The sequence below is a fragment of the Ranitomeya imitator genome, chromosome 2, assembly GCF_032444005.1.
Source record: "Ranitomeya imitator isolate aRanImi1 chromosome 2, aRanImi1.pri, whole genome shotgun sequence".
NCBI lineage: Eukaryota > Metazoa > Chordata > Amphibia > Anura > Dendrobatidae > Ranitomeya > Ranitomeya imitator.
Window position 1 is genome coordinate 49,270,795 of NC_091283.1, and position 19,811 is coordinate 49,290,605.

Genomic DNA, 19,811 nt, shown 5'->3' on the forward strand with positions numbered 1-19,811 from the left:
TGCATTTACAGGAAGGATGACATATAGGATAAATTATGGCAACATGGCACTTATATAAAAAAGAAAAACAATTTAAAAACCTTGCATGTACCACAAAATTTAACTAAAAACTACATATTGGAGCCAAAAAAAACCCCAATCCCTCACAAAACTCCTTTGACTGCAAAATAAAATAATTGACTGTCACTAAAATAATAAAAAAACTACACAAGTTTCTTTTCGCCATCATCATGCTGTCCTAAAGAATCATGCTGCCAGAACATTGAATGCCATAAACATGCAAACCAAAACACCACGGCAAAAGTGTTTTTTTTTCCCCGATTTCAGCACACTTGGAATTTTTGTTTCCTGATTTGTCCCACAAGAAATAAGGCTATGTGAATGGAAGAACAAAAATCTAGTGCTTTTGTAAGGAGAGGAGGTAAAACGATATTGAAAAAATTAAAATATTTGTTTCTCAAAGGGGTTAAATTATATTTGATTACAGCAGCAGTTACAATACATTGTGAAATACATTGTGAAATACAGCTAGAACTTCGCTATAACATTGCACTTTAACCGTGTTCAGCCTGTTTGCAAGTTGGATCGCTGCCCTGTACCTGGCTGAATTTACACAGTAAACATTGAGCTGTAGTCACAGTAGCTCAGGATGGCTCTCAACATCGCTGCAACGCTTCTTCTTGCTACCGGAGTTACTTTCCTTATCTATCTCATTAAATGGTGGAGTAGGGTCAAACAGAAGGACCTCCCTCCAGGACCTCCACCTCTGCCCATCCTGGGGAATATCCTTCAGATCAGCAATACAGAAATGCCACAGTCATTTATTCAGGTACGTACACTTACTTGTAATCTTACTCTTTTTACTGAAGTGGTTATATAGCAATTACAGGTATAAATCGGTTATCTGAATAGCTGAGGGTCATCTGGACATAGACAAGGAAAGCTGCCAATAATTCATATTCCCTGCAGTTGTTTTACAAGCCTAACATCATTTGCAGGTTACTTTATGACTGTTTGTGCCCACAGCTCAGTCAGCTTTACAAAAAAAAAACAGTGCTCAATGTGCCTGCAGCACCTCCACAGGAGAAATTAGGCATTACAGAGTGAATATTGAAATTAACAAGCAAATCTGATCTATGGACCTTTTGGGTTCTCTAAATAGTCTTTGTGGATGTTCTTCTCTCTCTGATAAAAAGAGGTACTGAAGATGGAACTTCTCAACTCCCTGACTATGTATTAATGTTTTCTATGTGTATCTCAACCTCCAGGATCCAGAAAGCCTTTCCCATGATCCATACACATAAGATAGCTACAGGCTGGCACTATAGCACTTGGGTCAGCCGAGCATTCACGTGTTTTAACTATAAAAGAGGATAACGCCTCATATGCCAGTTGACTTTTATTTCCCCTGAAATCACAAAGTTCGAGAATGGAAATTCCAATTGCCAGATCCGTTACTACTCCGATAATATCTGATTTCAAGAATAAGGAGGTGTCCTTACATGTCACATGGTCAGCAGACCCAGCCAATATCAGTAGGTTCAGAGGACTTTCATCTGATATGGGGTTATTAATTATATGGCTCCCTCTTATGTTGACCATATGTGATGGTGGGTGGCTGAATGTTCATTTGGACTACAACTATCGTTCCCACCCTTCCGTATACTTAAACTCTCGACTCCACATGTTTTTAATGGAAAGCAGTGGTCAAAGGCTTGAACACTTGAATTTAGGAATGTCAGATCCTTATTTTCTACAAAATCATTTGTCAGGGAAGAGATTCCAAAGGCTAAGTTAAGTAATAGAACACGGCACTCCCAAAATGCTGGTGCACATGTAGGGGCCCAACCCTTAGTAAATGTAACCTAGAAGAACGTGGCAATCAAACTGCAATACAAGATGTTTTGTTCACAGGTGAACTCCACAGTGAAAAACATAAAGTTTCAGTCAAATAATAGACCAAAATTGGACGTGGTATATCTCGATTTTTCCAAAGCGTTTGATACCGTGCCGCACAAGAGGTTGGTACACAAAATGAGAATGCTTGGTCTGGGGGAAAATGTGTGTAAATGGGTTAGTAACTGGCTTAGTGATAGAAAGCAGAGGGTGGTTATAAATGGTATAGTCTCTAACTGGGTCGCTGTGACCAGTGGGGTACCGCAGGGGTCAGTATTGGGACCTGTTCTCTTCAACATATTCATTAATGATCTGGTAGAAGGTTTACACAGTAAAATATCGATATTTGCAGATGATACAAAACTATGTAAAGCAGTTAATACAAGAGAAGATAGTATTCTGCTACAGATGGATCTGGATAAGTTGGAAACTTGGGCTGAAAGGTGGCAGATGAGGTTTAACAATGATAAATGTAAGGTTATACACATGGGAAGAGGGAATCAATATCACCATTACACACTGAACGGGAAACCACTGGGTAAATCTGACAGGGAGAAGGACTTGGGGATCCTAGTTAATGATAAACTTACCTGGAGCAGCCAGTGCCAGGCAGCAGCTGCCAAGGCAAACAGGATCATGGGGTGCATTAAAAGAGGTCTGGATACACATGATGAGAGCATTATACTGCCTCTGTACAAATCCCTAGTTAGACCGCACATGGAGTACTGTGTCCAGTTTTGGGCACCGGTGCTCAGGAAGGATATAATGGAACTAGAGAGAGTACAAAGGAGGGCAACAAAATTAATAAAGGGGATGGGAGAACTACAATACCCAGATAGATTAGCGAAATTAGGATTATTTAGTCTAGAAAAAAGACGACTGAGGGGCGATCTAATAACCATGTATAAGTATATAAGGGGACAATACAAATATCTCGCTGAGGATCTGTTTATACCAAGGAAGGTGACGGGCACAAGGGGGCATTCTTTGCGTCTGGAGGAGAGAAGGTTTTTCCACCAACATAGAAGAGGATTCTTTACTGTTAGGGCAGTGAGAATCTGGAATTGCTTGCCTGAGGAGGTGGTGATGGCGAACTCAGTCGAGGGGTTCAAGAGAGGCCTGGATGTCTTCCTGGAGCAGAACAATATTGTATCATACAATTATTAGGTTCTGTAGAAGGACGTAGATCTGGGTATTTATTATGATGGAATATAGGCTGAACTGGATGGACAAATGTCTTTTTTCGGCCTTACTAACTATGTTACTATGTTACTATGTAAAATGTTATGGTTTTTCACCGTGGATTGCCCCTACTGTATGAATAAAACATCTTGCGTCACAATTTGAGTGACAAGTTCTTCTAGATTATAATTTAAACAATTCCTTCGATGGTTCGATCCCCCATGTTTAGATGTGCTCTACTGATTTTAGCCTTATGTTTGTGAAGGCCTTAAGAATTTTAATTAATACCCATTTTTTTTTATATATATCTATATATCTCTAAAGCTGAGTAAGACGTATGGACCTGTTTATACCATCTACTTAGCAAACGTCCGGACCATAGTACTTATCGGGTACGATGCCGTGAAGGAAGCATTGGTGGACCGCAGTGATGCGTTCAGTGATAGGGGAGAAATAGGAGCAGGAGATGTCTTCTATAAACAGTTTGGTAAGTCGATAAACTAAATAACTAAAATAACAATGTCAGATTATTTTCTGTGATATGAATACTAGATTCTCTAAAATGTCATATAGAGACATACATTTTTGGTAATATCTGTAATATGTGACAGATGACGTACATTATATAAAGAGTACGGAGCAATAAAAGTATATTTCTCTCACAGTTCCTAGCACACAGATATCAGTGAGGACAATATAGAGTATATGGCCATTCCTTATGTAACCATTCCATTCTATTCCTTATGTAACCTGTTTTTCAGGTTGTAATATCTCCGCTGTTCTGAACCTCTGTACATTGTATGCGTGATAGCTTCATAGGTTTAGTATATAATTATTAAAAGTTGTTACATGATATGCAAAAAAAATATACATTTTCCCAGAAACGGCACCTCTAATTGGCTGTGTCTAGTACTGCATTGTACAACTATTCAAAGTGAACCTCTCACCCCCCCCAGGGCGTTTTTAAGTAAAAGAGCCACCTTCAGCAGCACTAAGGCTGCAGTCTGTGAAGGTTGCTCATGTGCTTAGCATTCCTAGGAATGCTGAAATATTCACTTTAACAAATTGCCCGCCATACCTCTTTTGTGTCCAGGAGGTGTGCTTTCTCCCCCATGTCAACCGCCTCAGAGCCGTCAATCATCTCCCTCTTGCATCTGTGTGCCTCCTCCAAAATACATGCCCGGCGCCTGCACTCTGCAATTATTTATCGGGCATACGCCGTGCGTGCTGCCCAGGAACTTACATCAGGATATCACACCTGCGCACAGTGGAGGCACCAGATCCCGCCCCGCAGTGTGTTATGATGTATTCATACTGCGCGGCTGGGAATCTGACGCCTGCTCAGTGGAGCGGGTCACTGTGCTCCATTGAAGATTTGTGAAGTCTCGCGAGACTTCGGAACCATCTTCAATGGAGCACGGTGACCCGCTCCACATCGCAGGTGCCAGATTCCCAGCCGCACAGTATGAATACATCGTAACACACTGTGGAGTGGGATCTGAGGCCTCGTCAACACAAAGGCGCCAGTGACGGCACAAGGAGGCAGCGCCCAAAGGACACCGGGGGATGATTGTCATCTCGGAGACCCTGGGGGAGAAGACAAACCTCCAATAGGGGTATGGCGGGCAATTTATAAAAGTGAATATTTCAGCATTCCTAGGAATGCTAAACATAAAAGCCACCTTCACAGAATGCAGCCTTAGTGCTGCTGAAGGTGGCTCTTTTACTTAAAAACACCCTGGGGGGTGACAGGTTCCCTTCAATTAAATTGACCAGAACTGCAATATCAAATACAGCACACAAACAGAAATAGCAATTTTTCTCTATAAAAAGTAAACTATTTTCCTTTAGCTTTTGGAAAGGTCACATTTCAACTACATGATTCTGCATCTCCAAAAGGGAAAAGTCTAAAGTCTCAATGGCAAAACATTTTTAGAAAGCACTGTTGGCGAGCATGTTGTGTTTACTATACTGTTTGTTTTTCAGGATGTTTCAACATTGTTTGTACAACTTTTGAAAGCAGAATGCATTATTTTTGTTTAGATTTTGAGGTTTTTAGTGAAATAAATTTAGCAGTTTATCAAATGTTTTATACAACTTTAATGGCATAGAAAAGTTGCAAGTTTTGGTGAATGCTCTATGTTTAGTGATGGGTGAACCCAAACAATAAAATTCGGTTTCCGTACCGAACACCTACTGTTTGGGCATGGACTTCTACAGGAACTCTGGTTCAGCTCCCCAATCGGGTTTTTCTATGCTGTCATCTACATGACAGCGTGAGAAACTTTGGCCACTCTGATTTGCAGTAGGATTATTACCACCAGTCAGAGAGCTGAAGTTCCCACACTGTCAGATGACAGCATGAGCCGGCAGCTGTAAACAGCAGTAAAAAGGTTATTGCCAATTACAGAGGCGAGGGCTGATAAAATACTACTCCCATCAGCCTAAAGGTACCTTCACACTGAACAATATCGCCAGCGATCCGTGACGTTGCAGCATCCTGGATAGCGATATCATTGTGTTTGACACGCAGCAGCGATCTGGATCCAGCTGTGAAATCGTTGGTCGAAGCAGAAAGTCCAGAACTTTATTTCGTCGCTGGACTCCCGCATACATCGCTGAATCGGCGTGTGTGACGCCGATTCAGCGATGTCTTCACTGGTAACCAGGGTAAACATCGGGTTACTAAGCGCAGAGCCGCGCTTAGTAACCCGATGTTTACACTGGTTACCAGCGTAAACGTAAAAAAAACAAACATTACATACTTACATTCCGGTGTCTGTCCCCCGGCGCTCTGCTTCTCTGCACTGTGTAAGCACCGGCCGGAAAGCAGAGCACAGCGGTGACGTCACCGCTGTGCTTTCCGGATGGCGCTCACAGTCAGTGCAGAGAAGCACAGCGCCGGGGAACAGACAACGGAATGTAAGTATGTAGTGTTTGGTTTTTTTTACGTTTACGCTGGTAACCAGGGTAAACATCGGGTTACTAAGTGCGGCCCTGCGCTTAGTAACCCGATGTTTACCCTGGTTACCAGGGGACTTCGCATAGTTGGTCACTGGAGAGCTGCAGCGATCGGGATCGTTGTCTAGATCGCTGCAGCGTCGCTAAATGTGACGGTACCTTAAGCCTGCTGTAGCTGAAAACAGCTTCAGCAGGCACCGCTGATGGGAGTATGGGGGCTGATGAGAGAGCCTGTGCTCTAGATACAAAAAAATGTAAAAATGTGACATGGGCCTCTTCTATTTTTGATAACTAGCATGGCAAAACTGACAGCTGTGGCCTGCAACCCTCAGCTGTCACTTTTATCATGGCTGGCTATCAAGAATAGAGGGGCACCGCTCCAGTTTTTTTACATTTTTTAAATAAATAATGTAAAAAAATAGTGTGGGGTACCCCACATTTTTTCCATCCAGCCAAGCTAAAGTAGACAGCTGGGGGCTGGTATTCCCAAGCTGGTAAAGTGCCATCGATATTCACCCCACCCAGCCTTAAAATAGCAGCCTGCAGGTGCCCCAGAAAAGTCATATCTATGAGATAAGCCAATTCTGGTGCTTTGCCCAGCTCTTCCCTCTTGCCCTGTGGCAGTAGCAAGTGGGGTAATAATTGTGGTTTTGAAGACACCTTTGTATCGTCAGGTGACATCTAGCCCACAGTTTACTAATGGAGAAGCATATTTAAGATGCCTATCCATCACTAACCCCCATATGACCCAATAGTCATATTGTTAATAAAAAACACCCTAAATAAAGTAATTTTGTTTGAAATGAAAATTCACACTCTGTCTTTACAGATAACAGATTTAAGATATCAAACATAGTTGTACTCACATTACGCCAATTTAATTGAAGCCCTTGTCCCCTATAAAAAAGAAACAATAATAAACAACCATATCCGACCCTCACCTGTCCGATGTGAAGATGTCCCATGCCATCATCCATGTCTGTGATATGTGGTTTGAAACCTAGATCATTCCATGATGCGACCGTCCAGGCTGAAAACCACTGGATAATGAGGTGGTGTGAGCGCAGTTGTATGCTTTAGCTTGGCTGGTTGTCAAAAATGGGGGGACGCCATGCCGCAGCTGTTAGTTTTGTCATGCTGGTTTTCCAAAAGAGAACAGACATTAAAAAAATATTTATTTATAGTGTGGGTACCGGCTGATGAATAGTCCCATCAGTGGGGCCTTGTCTCACTGTTATCAGTGACAGCTGGCATAGGCTGATATGAGTGGTACTCTATAATCATCTGATGCCTGTGACCAGAGGTAAACTTTTTGCCTTCAATCACAGTGGCCTGCTCACACTGTCATCTGACAGGGTGGGAACTGCAGCTCTCTGACTGGAGGTAATACTCTTACAGTCGATCAGAGGCAGTATTTTCCGCACTTTCCTGCAGAGCTGCAAACAATGGATATTCTGGCCCCTCATTCATCTGAATGGAGTCTGGGTTCTGGTACTCTTCTGGTTCCCTAACCAAACTTTTTTTCAATGTTCAGCTGAACCTGAACATCCAGAGGTTCGTCCATCATTATTTATGTTGCATTTTTTTTACACCTTTGTTGGGTTCACCAGGAGAAGGCTGAAGCTTCTGCAGACTGAAAGGAGTGCATGTATTCAAAATTTGTTCCATTGCACTCTATTTATTTTTTGCATCACTGCGTCCTTCACACCCTGCAGTTTTTTAAGTGCTCACTTCCAAGCGGTTGAGTTTTTCTCTCTGATTCAGAATAAATATCTTCAATTTCATTTGTTTTACCCTCTATGCTCTGATATCAATCCCATGATCGTTCAGCACAGCATGATATAGGCAGCAAGAGACAATGTGATTATCCTTCTATCTATTTTCTTATAAATAATATAAAAAAGATCTCCTCGACTATTATTTTGTCTTATCATCAGTAACTGTGATGACAGTTTCTGTCCGACTCCTGTGGAGAACCTATGTGCAACAGTCCATAAAGTTTGATAAAACTAGGAACCTACCTTGAAGGAATTATAAAACAATTAACTCTTGGGATCAAATATAACTTCCTTCAAAGTCTGTATCTCTGAATATTTGCTACAGCAGTCTTGGAAACACTTGCCTTCCAACTTACTTCAACCCTTCCCACCATTCTATCTTCTTTTACATTGTGTTCTGTAAAAGTTCTGTAAAAGTTTATTCTCATTTCTCCTGTGTGTTTTAAATTCAGCAAATCTTTTTCTTATATTGAAAATATGGGGATATTAAAAAAAATAAATGATGTACATAGATCCATTTGATGTGAATTGGACTAATTTGCAATACTTGACACATCCTGTGGAAAGGTGTGGCATTAATTATGGTAGAAAGATACCTATGTTTTTCTAATCTTGGTCAACCTGCTTAACAAATGCTTGAAATTACAGGAGTCATTGCAAGCAATGGAGAAAGGTGGAAAATCCTTCGCCGATTTTCCTTGACAACTTTAAGAAATTTTGGAATGGGAAAGAGAAGCATCGAAGAAAGAATCCAAGAAGAAGCCCAATGTCTAACTGAGCAATTAATGAAGGATAAAGGTGAGTTGAGGTCCAAAAATGGATCTCATGGTATCAGACCAGGCCATACATATTAGAAATCTTTTCATCAACAACCATTTATCCAGTCATGCCCATGAACATGCATGCGCGTTCTTGGAGAACATTCCTGATTCTTGATTCTCCTTATTCCAACTTCTACGATAACTAAACTGTCAAACTGGCTGACTCCTTGAATCAAAAGATACAAACTAGCATTAATCTGATCAGTATGGCCAGTTTTAATGAGGTCACCATACAATTCGGACTACACATCAGCAGTCACTGTGTAGTAACCTTTAACTTGGTCTATATTTTCTCAATGTCCCTAGTGTATCGTAGAGTTGAACAGTAACTAAACTTTTTTTTAAATAATTTTGTCCAACATGGAAATTTTTGAAACTTTCCAAATCATTTTGTTTGTGAATTTTTATCTTCATTTTTGGAAAAAAGCAACAACATGTAATTGGCTTCTATCCCCTGCTTTTTCCCAGTCTATTTGCCTGCCATTAGGTGCATTGATATCAGAATCTACTCATTTGGTGCACCGATGGTGGGTGAGCACCTATACTGACCCTTTGTTGCTGCCTTCATCAGCACCCCAAATGCTGGACAAAATTATATAAAAACATAGAATTAAATAAAGTTATTCCCACTCTCCCCAGTCCCACAAGACCGCTGTCCTGGGGTAATCTTTGACACTGATCTCTCCTTCAAACCACATATCCAAATCCTTTCCACTTCCTGCCGCCTCCAACTCAAAAATATTTCACGGATCCGTACATTCCTAAACCAAGAATCTGCAAAAACCCTAGTCCATGCCCTCATCATCTCCCACCTCGACTACTGCAACCTCCTGCTCCGTGGCCTCCCCTCGAACACTCTCACACCCCTCCAATCTATTCAAAACTCTGCTGCCCGACTAATCCACCAGTCCCCCCGCTATTCCCCGGCCTCTCCCCTCTGTCAATCCCTTCACTGGCTCCCCATTGCCCAGAGACTCCAGTACAAAACCCTAACCATGACATACAAAGCCATCTACAACCTGTCTCCTCCATACATCTGTGACCTCATCTCCCGGTACTTTCCTGCATGCAACCTCCGATCCTCACAAGACCTCCTTCTCTACTCCCCTCTTATCTCCTCTTCCCACAATCATATACAAGATTTCTCTCGTGTATCACCCCTACTCTGGAACCCTCTACCACAACACATCAGACTCACGCCTACCATCGAAACCTTCAAAAAGAACCTGAAGACCCACCTCTTCCGACAAGACTACAACCTGCAGTAACCACCGATCGACCAAACCGCTGCATGACCAGCTCTATCCTCGTCTACTGTATCCTCACCCATCCCTTGTAGATTGTGAGCCTTCGTGGGCAGGGTCCTCTCTCCTCCTGTATCAGTTGTGACTTGTACTGTTCAAGATTATTGTACTTGTTTTTATTATGTATACCCCCCCTCACATGTAAAGCGCCATGGAATAAATGGCGCTATAATAATAACTAATAATAATAATAATTCTTTAAACCATTAATTGACAACCTCTTTATATTTGCCTATGTTGCTACAGATACTCCCATTAACCCAGAAAATATAATGCGATCTTCTGTTTCCAATGTCATTTGTTCTGTCGTGTTTGGGGAAAGATTCGACTATGAAGATGAAAAATTCTTAATCCTTTTGTCCAATCTCAATGACATTATCAAGCTGTTTAACAGCGATTCTGGACAGGTAAATATTGCAAAGATTCTAAAACTATTTGAATGTAATGTAATTAGTATGAATTTTTAAAATAAATGGATGTTATCAACTTGTGGCCACATGGTTGAAGATAAATTACTCGGTGTCCATTACACATATCTATGCATAGATATCCATCAGTCTGGGTAATATAAGCATCAATAGACCTATGGTTGAATGCCTGGACACTTTTGCTCAGATTTTAGTTTTTGGCACAGAATAGGAACACAAGATCAATTGAGTGAGCCACAACAACTTTACTGATAAATTGATTAAAAAAAATCCTACATTTTTTATCTACAGCAACTAAACAGATGGGGGCTTTGCTATATGAGGCGCTAAGGAGGCACTTTCTCCTGGGTCTCTGTGTTTAGTCAAACACTCCTTGGTTTGCATAGAAACTGTAGACACAAAATGTTAGCAGATTTTTCAATAAAGACTTTCCGCAAATTATGTTTTTTTATATATATATTTTAGATGCCCTGAAACAGTACCAACACATTTTCCGCAAAAGTGGGGATATTCTTCAAAAATATTGAAATTGTAGAAGTATATCGTAATTATTGATCTGAATATTCTTTTTCAACTACGTTTCTCTTTTCCATCAGCTTTTTAACATGTTCCCAACCATAATGTCCTACCTTCCTGGTCCTCACCAGAAGATTTTCAAAGTTACAGACAACCTGAAACAATTTATTAAAAAGATGATAAACACCCATCAAGCTAGCCTGGATGAGAACTTTCCTCGTGACTTCATAGATTGTTTCCTCATAAAGATGAAAGAGGTGAAAATGTAGATATCATTTTTTTTCTCAAAATATCAAAATGAAGTAATTTTTAGAAAACTTTGAAATCAATTTTACCTCAATGAGCAACTACCACATTTCTAACAGTTGATTACATGGTACATTGACAATTCATGATCACTAAAATATTGATGAATTCAAATTTTTAGGAAAAAGAGAATTCAGATACAGAATTTCATGAGATAAACCTAGCGGCGACAATATTTGATTTATTTTTTGCTGGATCAGAGACGACAAGTCTGACTCTGAGATATGGTTTTCTAACATTAATGAAATATCCAGAAATACAAGGTAATTATTCTAATGTAATTTTTAACATTTTTTGATGCAGGACAGATATATATCTTGATATCGTGTTAGCCAGTAGATAGAAAAATATTTAGAATTGAGAGTCCTCAGTGGTTGATACCTTTTAATGGCTAACTGAAAAGATGGTAACAAATTGCAAGCTTTCGAGACTATTCAGGTCCCTTCATCAGGCAAAGACTAATACAAATTCTGAAGAATCACAAATTTATTATACGTATTGTGCATAAATATGTGATTCTTCAGAATTTCTATTAGTCTATGCCTGACGAAGAGACCTGTGTAGCCTCGAAAGTTTGCAATTTGTTACCATCTTTTCAGTTAGCCATTAAAAGGTATCAACCACTGAGGACTCTCAATTCTAAATATTTTTCTCACATTTTTTGGTAATGTTCTTCTTACAGGATCATAGCTACAAAAGTTACAAGGGTAAACATCAAGCCCACATCTTAAAGAGGACCTGCGACTATTAAAAATTTAATTTTGTCCTTACCTGGTACAAATGGCGCTGAGCTCCTGTTCACCTCTGTGTTCTTGAGATACACATGGCATGATCCTCACGAAGATATCCATAGAGAAGTGATGAGGACCACGACTACTTTGCTAAATAGGCTACATTTTTATACAGGTCAGAGAAGACAGATGCAAGAACAAAAAAAAATTAAAAAAAACTATGCCAGATTCAGGGAAACAGGTTAAAAAAATACATGTTTATGACAAGTGACAAGACTTTGTTTAGACTTAAGAAGCCAAAAATTACTGACAATTAAAAAGAAGCCTATAGATTTCTACAGGTGCATTATTATTTCTCCATGCTGTATGGTTCTGTGGACATTAGTTTGGTTTACGTCCTGTCTTTGGTCTTTGTAAATTTCAGAGAAAATCCACAAAGAGATTGACAATGTAATAGGCAAAGATCGCTGTCCATCAATGGAAGACAAGAGTAAAATGCCGTATACAGACGCCGTAATCCATGAGATCCAGAGATTTGCTGATATTGTCCCATCAGGATTGCAGCACGCTACCAGCAAGGACACAACGTTTAGAGGTTATCACATTCCAAAGGTGCAGTAGGCCGGTCTTATCATCTTATCGACTTAGCACTTTATATGTTACTATTTTTAAGATTAATACTTTCTACTTCAATCCTTGAGTTACGTGTATTTATTACTATGCTGTAAACTATGCGACTAAGGATCTATTTACACTGCGCGATATGAAACATTAAAGGGATGTTACCACAAACTAATTTAATTTTATTCGACATTTTAATCAATACATCTTTGAACACTAATAATTTCCACGATTGGATGTGTTTTAAAAAATGATCCTGTGCTGAGATAATCTTATTAGAGAAGGGCGGACCTCTGGATGTTCGAGTCCGGCGTGTTCGGACAAACAAAAAGTTTGGGTTCCAGAACCAGAAGAGTACCCGGACCCGAATCCGATCCCAAACCCCATTCACTTGAATGGGGGCCCGAACATTCAGTGTTTGCCACTATGTCGTGTGCATGACAGCGTGGCAAACACCGCTTCTAAACGGTGGGGAAATCATCCCCTCTGGTCAGAGAGCCGCGGTTCCCACACTGCCAAAACACGTGAGTGCTCAGCTGTGATTGGAGGTATAAAGTTTACCTCCGGTCACTGGAGTCAGAGGATGGTCCTACTGATCCCATCATCTGACACCTGCTGCCGCTAATAACAGTGAGAGCAGGAGCAGCTGATGGGTGTATTCATCAGCCGCTCCTGCGCTGTAAATAAATAATTTAAAAAAAAACAACGGCATGGTTTCCCCTGCATTTTTGATAACCAGCCAGGCAAAACTCACAGCTGGGATCTGCAACCCTCAGCTGTCAGCTTCACCATGGCTGATTATTAAGAATAGAAGAGTCCCCACACTGTTTTTTTAAATTATTTAAATAAATAATTTAAAGAAACAGTGTGATTTCCCCCCCTATTTTTGGCACCCAGCCTTGCTAAAGCAGACATCTGGGGGCTGGTCTTCTCAGGCTGGTAAAGGGCCATGGATATTGTTCCCCTGTCTAAAAATAGCAGCCCACAGCTGAATAGATAAGGCACAATTTAGGTGCGCCAATTCTGGGTCTTTACCCGGCTCTTCCGACTTGCCCTGTAGTGGTGACAAGTGGGGTTTATATTTCTGGGGTTGATGTCAACTCTGTATTGTCAGGTAACATCAAGCCCACGGCTTAATATTGACACCTATCTATTAATAATCCTATAGTTGTATGGTAAATAAAGACACAGCCAGAATAAAGTCCTTTATTAGAAATAAAAAAACACAGATTTACTTTATTTAAAAATAGCAAACGTAGTCATACTCACCTAATGCCTAATTCCACCGAATCCCTCGTTCTCTTGTAGTAAAGCTAAAATAAAAAAACAACAATATCCCTCACCTGTCAGTTGTTCTGTCCCATGCCTCAATCCATGTCTGGGGGATAAATAGTTTTCAACCTGGAAGGTGCCAAGATGTGACCGTCCAGGCAGAGAACAACTGGTGACTGCGTGGCTTTGAGCATAGCTTCAATGAACAGCGGTGATGTTATTGAGTTTACCTCCAGTCACTGAGGGTCCGTTCCCAGCTGGGCTGAACTGCGTTGACCTCGGTGAGATCCTCGCTATCAGCGTGAGAGCTTTTCTCTTGGTGCTAGTGGGGATCTCAGTGAAGTCAACGCAGTTCAGCCCAGCTGGGAACAGAGCCTCAGTGACCGGTGACATGAACCCCTAGCTGTGAGTTTTGCCTGACTGGTTATCAAAACACAGGGGAACCCACACCGTTGTTTAAAAAAGTTATTAATTTATAGCGCAGGTGCGGGCTATCAGCCTCTCCTGCTCTCACTGTTATTAGTCGAAGCAGGTGTTGGATGATGAGATCAGTAGTGCCATCAACTGACACCAGTGAACATAGGTAAACTTTATACCTCCGATCACAGCTGAGTGCTCACACTGTCTTTTAACAGAATGGGAACCGCGGACCTCTGACCAGCGGGGATGATTTCAGTGCCGATCAGAAGCGGTGTTTACCATGCTGCCAAGAACATGACAGCGCGACAAGCACCTGGTGTTCGGGCAGCGGAACCCGAACAGTTAGGCTACTTTCACACTAGCGTTTTTTTCAATACGTCGCAATGCGTAGTTTATGGGAAAAAAACGCATCCTGCAAAGTTGTCTGCAGGATGCGTTTTTGCCTCATAGACTAACATTAGCGACGCATTACGATGCATTGACACACGTCGCAACCATCATGCGACGGTTGCGCCGTGTTGTGGCGGACCGCCAGCAGCAAAAAACATTACATGTAGCGTTTTTTGCTGCCGACGGTCCGCCATTTCCGACTGCGCATGCGCGGCTGGAACTCTGCCCCCACCTCCCCACACCTCACAATGAGGCAGATGATGCGCTGGAAAAATGCATCCGCTGCCCCCGTTGTGCAGTGCATTCACTGCTAGCGTTGGTACGTTGGCCCGACGCACTGCGACGGGCCAAGTCCGATGCTAGTGTAAAAGTAGCGTAACACGGACTTCCTGGAGAAGTTGGTGTTCGGTGTTCGTGCCCAAACAGTAGGTGTTCGGTCATGACGCCGAACTTTACTGTTCGGGTTCGCCCATCTCTAAATCTTATATACAGTTAGGTCCATATATATTTGGACAGAGACAACATTTTTCTAATTTTGGTTACAGAAATTACCACAATGAATTTTAGACAAAGCAATTCAGATGCAGCTGAAGTTGAGACTTTTAGCTTTTATTTAAGGGTATCCACATTAAAATTGGATGAAGGGTTTAGGAGTTTCAGCTCCTTAACATGTGCCACCCTGTTTTTTAAAGGGACCAAAAGTAATTGGACAATTGACTCCAAGGCTATTTCATGGACAGGTGTGGGCAATCCCTTCATTATGTCATTCTCAATTTAGCAGATAAAAGGCCTGGAGTTGATTTGAGGTGTGGTGCTTGCATTTGGAAGGTCTTGCTGTGAAGTAAACATGAGGTCAAAGGAGCTCTCCATGCTGGTGAGACAGGCCATCCTTAAGCTGCGAAAACAGAAAAAACCCATCCGAGAAATTGCTACAATATTAGGAGTGGTAAAATCTACAATTTGGTACATCCTGAGAAAGAAAGAAAGCTCTGGTGAACTCATCAATGCAAAAAGACCTGGGTGCCCACAGAAGACAACAGTGGTGGATGATCGCAGAATAATCTCCATGGTGAAGAGAAACCCCTTCACAACAGCCAACCAAGTGACCAACACTCTCCAGGAGGTCGGCGTATCAATATCCACATCTACCATAAAGAGAAGACTGCATGAAAGTAAATACAGAGGGTTCACTGCACGGTGCAAGCCACTCATAAGCATCAAGAAGAAAAAGGCTAGACTGGACTCTGCTAAAAAACATCTAAAAAAGCCGCACAGTTCTGGAAGAACATTCTTTGTACAGATGAGACCAAGATCAACCTCTACCAGAATGATGGAAAGAGAAAAGTATGGCGAAGGCGTGGTACAGCTCATGATCCAAAGCATACCACATCATCTGTAAAACACGGCGGAGGCAGTGTGATGGCTTGGGCATCCATGGCTGCCAGTGGCACTGGGTTACTAGTGTTTATTGATGATGTGACACAGGACAGAAGCAGCCAAATGAATTCTGAGGTATTCAGAGACATACTGTGTGCTCAGATCCAGCCAAATGCAGCCAAACTGATTGGTCGTCGTTTCATACTACAGATGGACAATGACCCAAAACATAAAGTCAAAGCAACCCAGGAGTTTATTAAAGCAAAGAAGTGGAATATTCTTGAATGGCCAAGTCAATCACCTGATCTCAACCCAACTGAGCAGCATTTCACTTGTTAAAGACTAAACTTCAGACAGAAAGGCCCACAAACAAACAGCAACTGAAAACCACCGCAGTGAAGGCCTGGCAGAGCATCAAAAAGGAGGGAACACAGCGTCTGGTGATGTCCATGAGTTCAAGACTTCAGGCAGTCATTGCCAACAAAGGGGTTTCAACCAAGTACTAAAAATTAACATTTTATTTAAAATTATTGAATCTGTCCAATTACTTTTGGTCCCTTTAAAAACAGGGGTGGCACATGTTCAGGAGCTGAAACCCTTCATCCAATTTTAATGTGGATACCCTCAAATGAAAGCTGAAAGTCTGTACTTCAACTGCATCTGAATTGTTTTGTTTAAAATTCATTGTGGTAATGTCTATAACCAAAATTAGAAAAATGTTGTCTCTATCCAAATATATTTGGACCTAACTGTATATATGCCCCTGCTGTGTACTGTGTAATGGTTGTGTCTGACTGTGCAGGAACATGGTCTGATCATACCACAGCTCCTGGGCAGGGGAGGACACTAGAGAGTAATAAGGCATTATAGCAAAGGATCCCAGCTGAGTGTTTCTTTGAGGTAAAAAAATGCTTACTAACAGACAGTGGAATGATTTGCCTCACAAAAAGAATAAACTGTGATCCCATGCTGTCTTGTTTGTATACTCTCTTTTGCATCTTCCCCTTAGCAGGACATGTGGTATGATCAGACCATGTTCCTGCACGGTCAGCCACTCAATGATCAGCGAAAGATGGTTCATTGTACATAAGTTTCCATTGTTCTTGACAGTGCAGGACAATGTGATGCCAAGAATGAAGATCTTGTGGGCAACCCGAAAGATCATTATATCCGATGAATAGTCGTTTTGCTCATATGTCGTTGTCAGCCTGTTTAGACTGCATGGTTATATAGAAACGAGCGTTCCTAGGTAAACTTGCTTATGATATTAATTCAGTATAAATGGACCATGAAGGAGTTATCCACTCTTCAGGCGACCCCCATCTCAATGATTATTTATCCCAGTAATATAATAACACCTATAATCACCTCTGGTGTGGGGGCATTTCCATCGGTGTCAGCATAGCCACTCCCGGGGTCGCTGATTTGCCACAGTCATGGTGTAACATAATGTTACATGAGCCCCGAGAGAGCCAATGCTGACACCATTGGAACAGAGGCAGCACCAGAGGTCAGTATAATTGTTATTATTATGGAAAGGATTGCCCAAGTAGTTAACGCCTCAAATTATGATGCCTGTAAAAATACTACCGTCATGTGAAACCCAAAGCCAAACATAAAGAAAATTTGTTGATCTGTCTAACGTCTTGGTTCCAAACATCTGACCATTTGACATCCAAACATGACTTAACACTTTCTCGATTTACAGTTTATATTTCATATGCTTATTTACAGGGAACTATGGTGTTTCCGATCCTGACATCTGTCCTGAAAGACCCCAAACTATTTAAGAATCCAGACGAATTTGATCCAGGACATTTTCTTAATGAGAAAGGTTCCTTTAAGAAAAATGATGCATTTATGCCATTCTCTGCAGGTAAGAGATATTGTTCAGATATTGTCAGCAGACGCTCTCTCCTCCATCATTGTATTGAACTGTACCACGCCGGTATAGTTGAATGCGTCAGCGCTGGCGGGGGGCAGTCGGCGCTGGCGGGGGAGTCGGTACTGGCGGCAGGCGACTGGCTGGGGACCCCTGGGGGAGCGGGGAGCCCTAGGCAGCTGCCTGGTCTGTCTGACGCTAATGGCGGCCCATGCCGACACTGACTGCAAATATAATTTACTATACAAGTTCTTTGTGAATGGAGTATTAGTGCTCATTCGTGACCTCCGCTCCATTCACTTCCATGGGTTTATAGAAGTATTAGTGCACATATTGTATGTGACCATCAATCTTATACACAATAGAATGCAGTGAAACTTCTAAAAATTGGAAAGGGGATTTGATTTGCATAGAATAAATTTAGTGTGTTTCGAATTTGCTACAAGGTGGTTAAAAAAAATAATATTTCTTATACTCACCTCTTCGCATCGCAAATATCAAGATATCATTATGTTCAACCTTCTATTACCTGGAGGTAGATAGCTTAGGAGGGTAGGTCCTACTAACACATGCCCTTTAATATGGGTGTTCTAAAAAGGGTTTATACCTAATACGGCCTCATCGATAGTCTAGTCTTATTTATCAAGTCTAATTTATTTATTTACTATAATTAATTAAGAGGTCTGAGTTCTTTAATGAATCAGAAACATCTTACCCCAGCACACCTCTTAATCAAGATCAGGGCCTTAGTGTAATACAGAAAGTCTCATACATGCCTTGTTTATGGGCCTTAGAATGATAACAGTTGGCAAGTAAATTTTCATTAGGAATAAATCCCAAAAGTGAGCGTAGAAAACTGCTCCTCGTTTGACATAAAATACATTAAAATGATTGCAAAAAATTTGAGAGACTACAAATATTTCATAATTGATGTGATTGTGATGGAACCTGACCATAAGTGTTCAGTTCCCCTGCAGTGCCCCCACAGGGGGGAAAAAGCATTGCCTTCCAATTGAAATTAATAGCCTCATTGATAACAGCCAATGTGTTCTGTTTTCTCAGGCAAGCGAATGTGTATGGGAGAAGGCCTGGCTCGCATGGAGCTCTTCCTCTTTCTAACCACCATACTGCAGAAGTTCACCTTGGAGCCCACTGTAGACAGAAAGAATCTGAGCATAAGACCCGAGCCCAACACCAATGGATCAAGACCTCAGTCCTACCAGATGAATGTTGTCCCTCGTTTATGAGCTGAAATCCAATGTCTTGCCCAAAAGAAGCCTAGAAGTTCTAGAATTTACACAATAAGAAAGCTGCTCTAATATTGGTGTAATATCAACTAATAAAACATTACTTTATTGCACAAAATTTCATATAGACTCCTTGTATTTAATTTTTAATGGTCATTCCACAATAATAATGTACAAAATAAAATATAAAATTGTAGAAATTTTTGCAAATTTAATAAAAGGAAAAACTGAAATTTTACATGATCATAAGTATTCAGACCCTTTGCTCAGACACTCATATTTAAATCACATGTTGTCCATTTCCTTGTGATCTTCCTTGAGATGGTTCTACTCCTTCATTGGAGTCCAGCTGTGTTTAATTAAACTGATAGGTAACAGTCAGGTAGATTGCGGTCTAAAGGGAGCGCATAAGAAGCAGGTAAATTGGATAGATGAACAGTCCACCGCAGCTCCAGCCGTGTACTTCCAGTGGAGGATAGATGCAATAGTAGAATAAAGTGAGGAGCACTAGGAATTACAAGACACAGGTGATTTAGGTGAATCCACAACGCATTTCGACGGTACCCCGTCTTCATCAGGTGGAGATTTATTAATGACAAACAGGAAGAAGTATTTAAACAAAATTCGACCAATCAAAATTAAAATGCAAACATCGTGTCACATGATGGTATCACATGAT

General features: G+C 41.1%; 1 protein-coding gene across 1 annotated transcript; it reads left to right on the forward strand.

Annotated features, from left to right (window-relative positions):
- The first annotated feature begins 574 nt into the window (after positions 1-574).
- Positions 575-19,255, forward strand: LOC138661770 (cytochrome P450 2G1-like). Its single transcript, XM_069746674.1, has 9 exons — positions 575-829; positions 3,403-3,565; positions 8,466-8,615; positions 10,189-10,349; positions 10,967-11,143; positions 11,314-11,455; positions 12,348-12,535; positions 17,738-17,879; positions 18,948-19,255. Exons 1-9 carry the CDS (start codon positions 650-652, stop codon positions 19,130-19,132), a joined length of 1,488 nt encoding a protein of 495 aa, XP_069602775.1. The 5' UTR covers positions 575-649; the 3' UTR covers positions 19,133-19,255.
- The last annotated feature ends 556 nt before the right edge of the window (positions 19,256-19,811 follow it).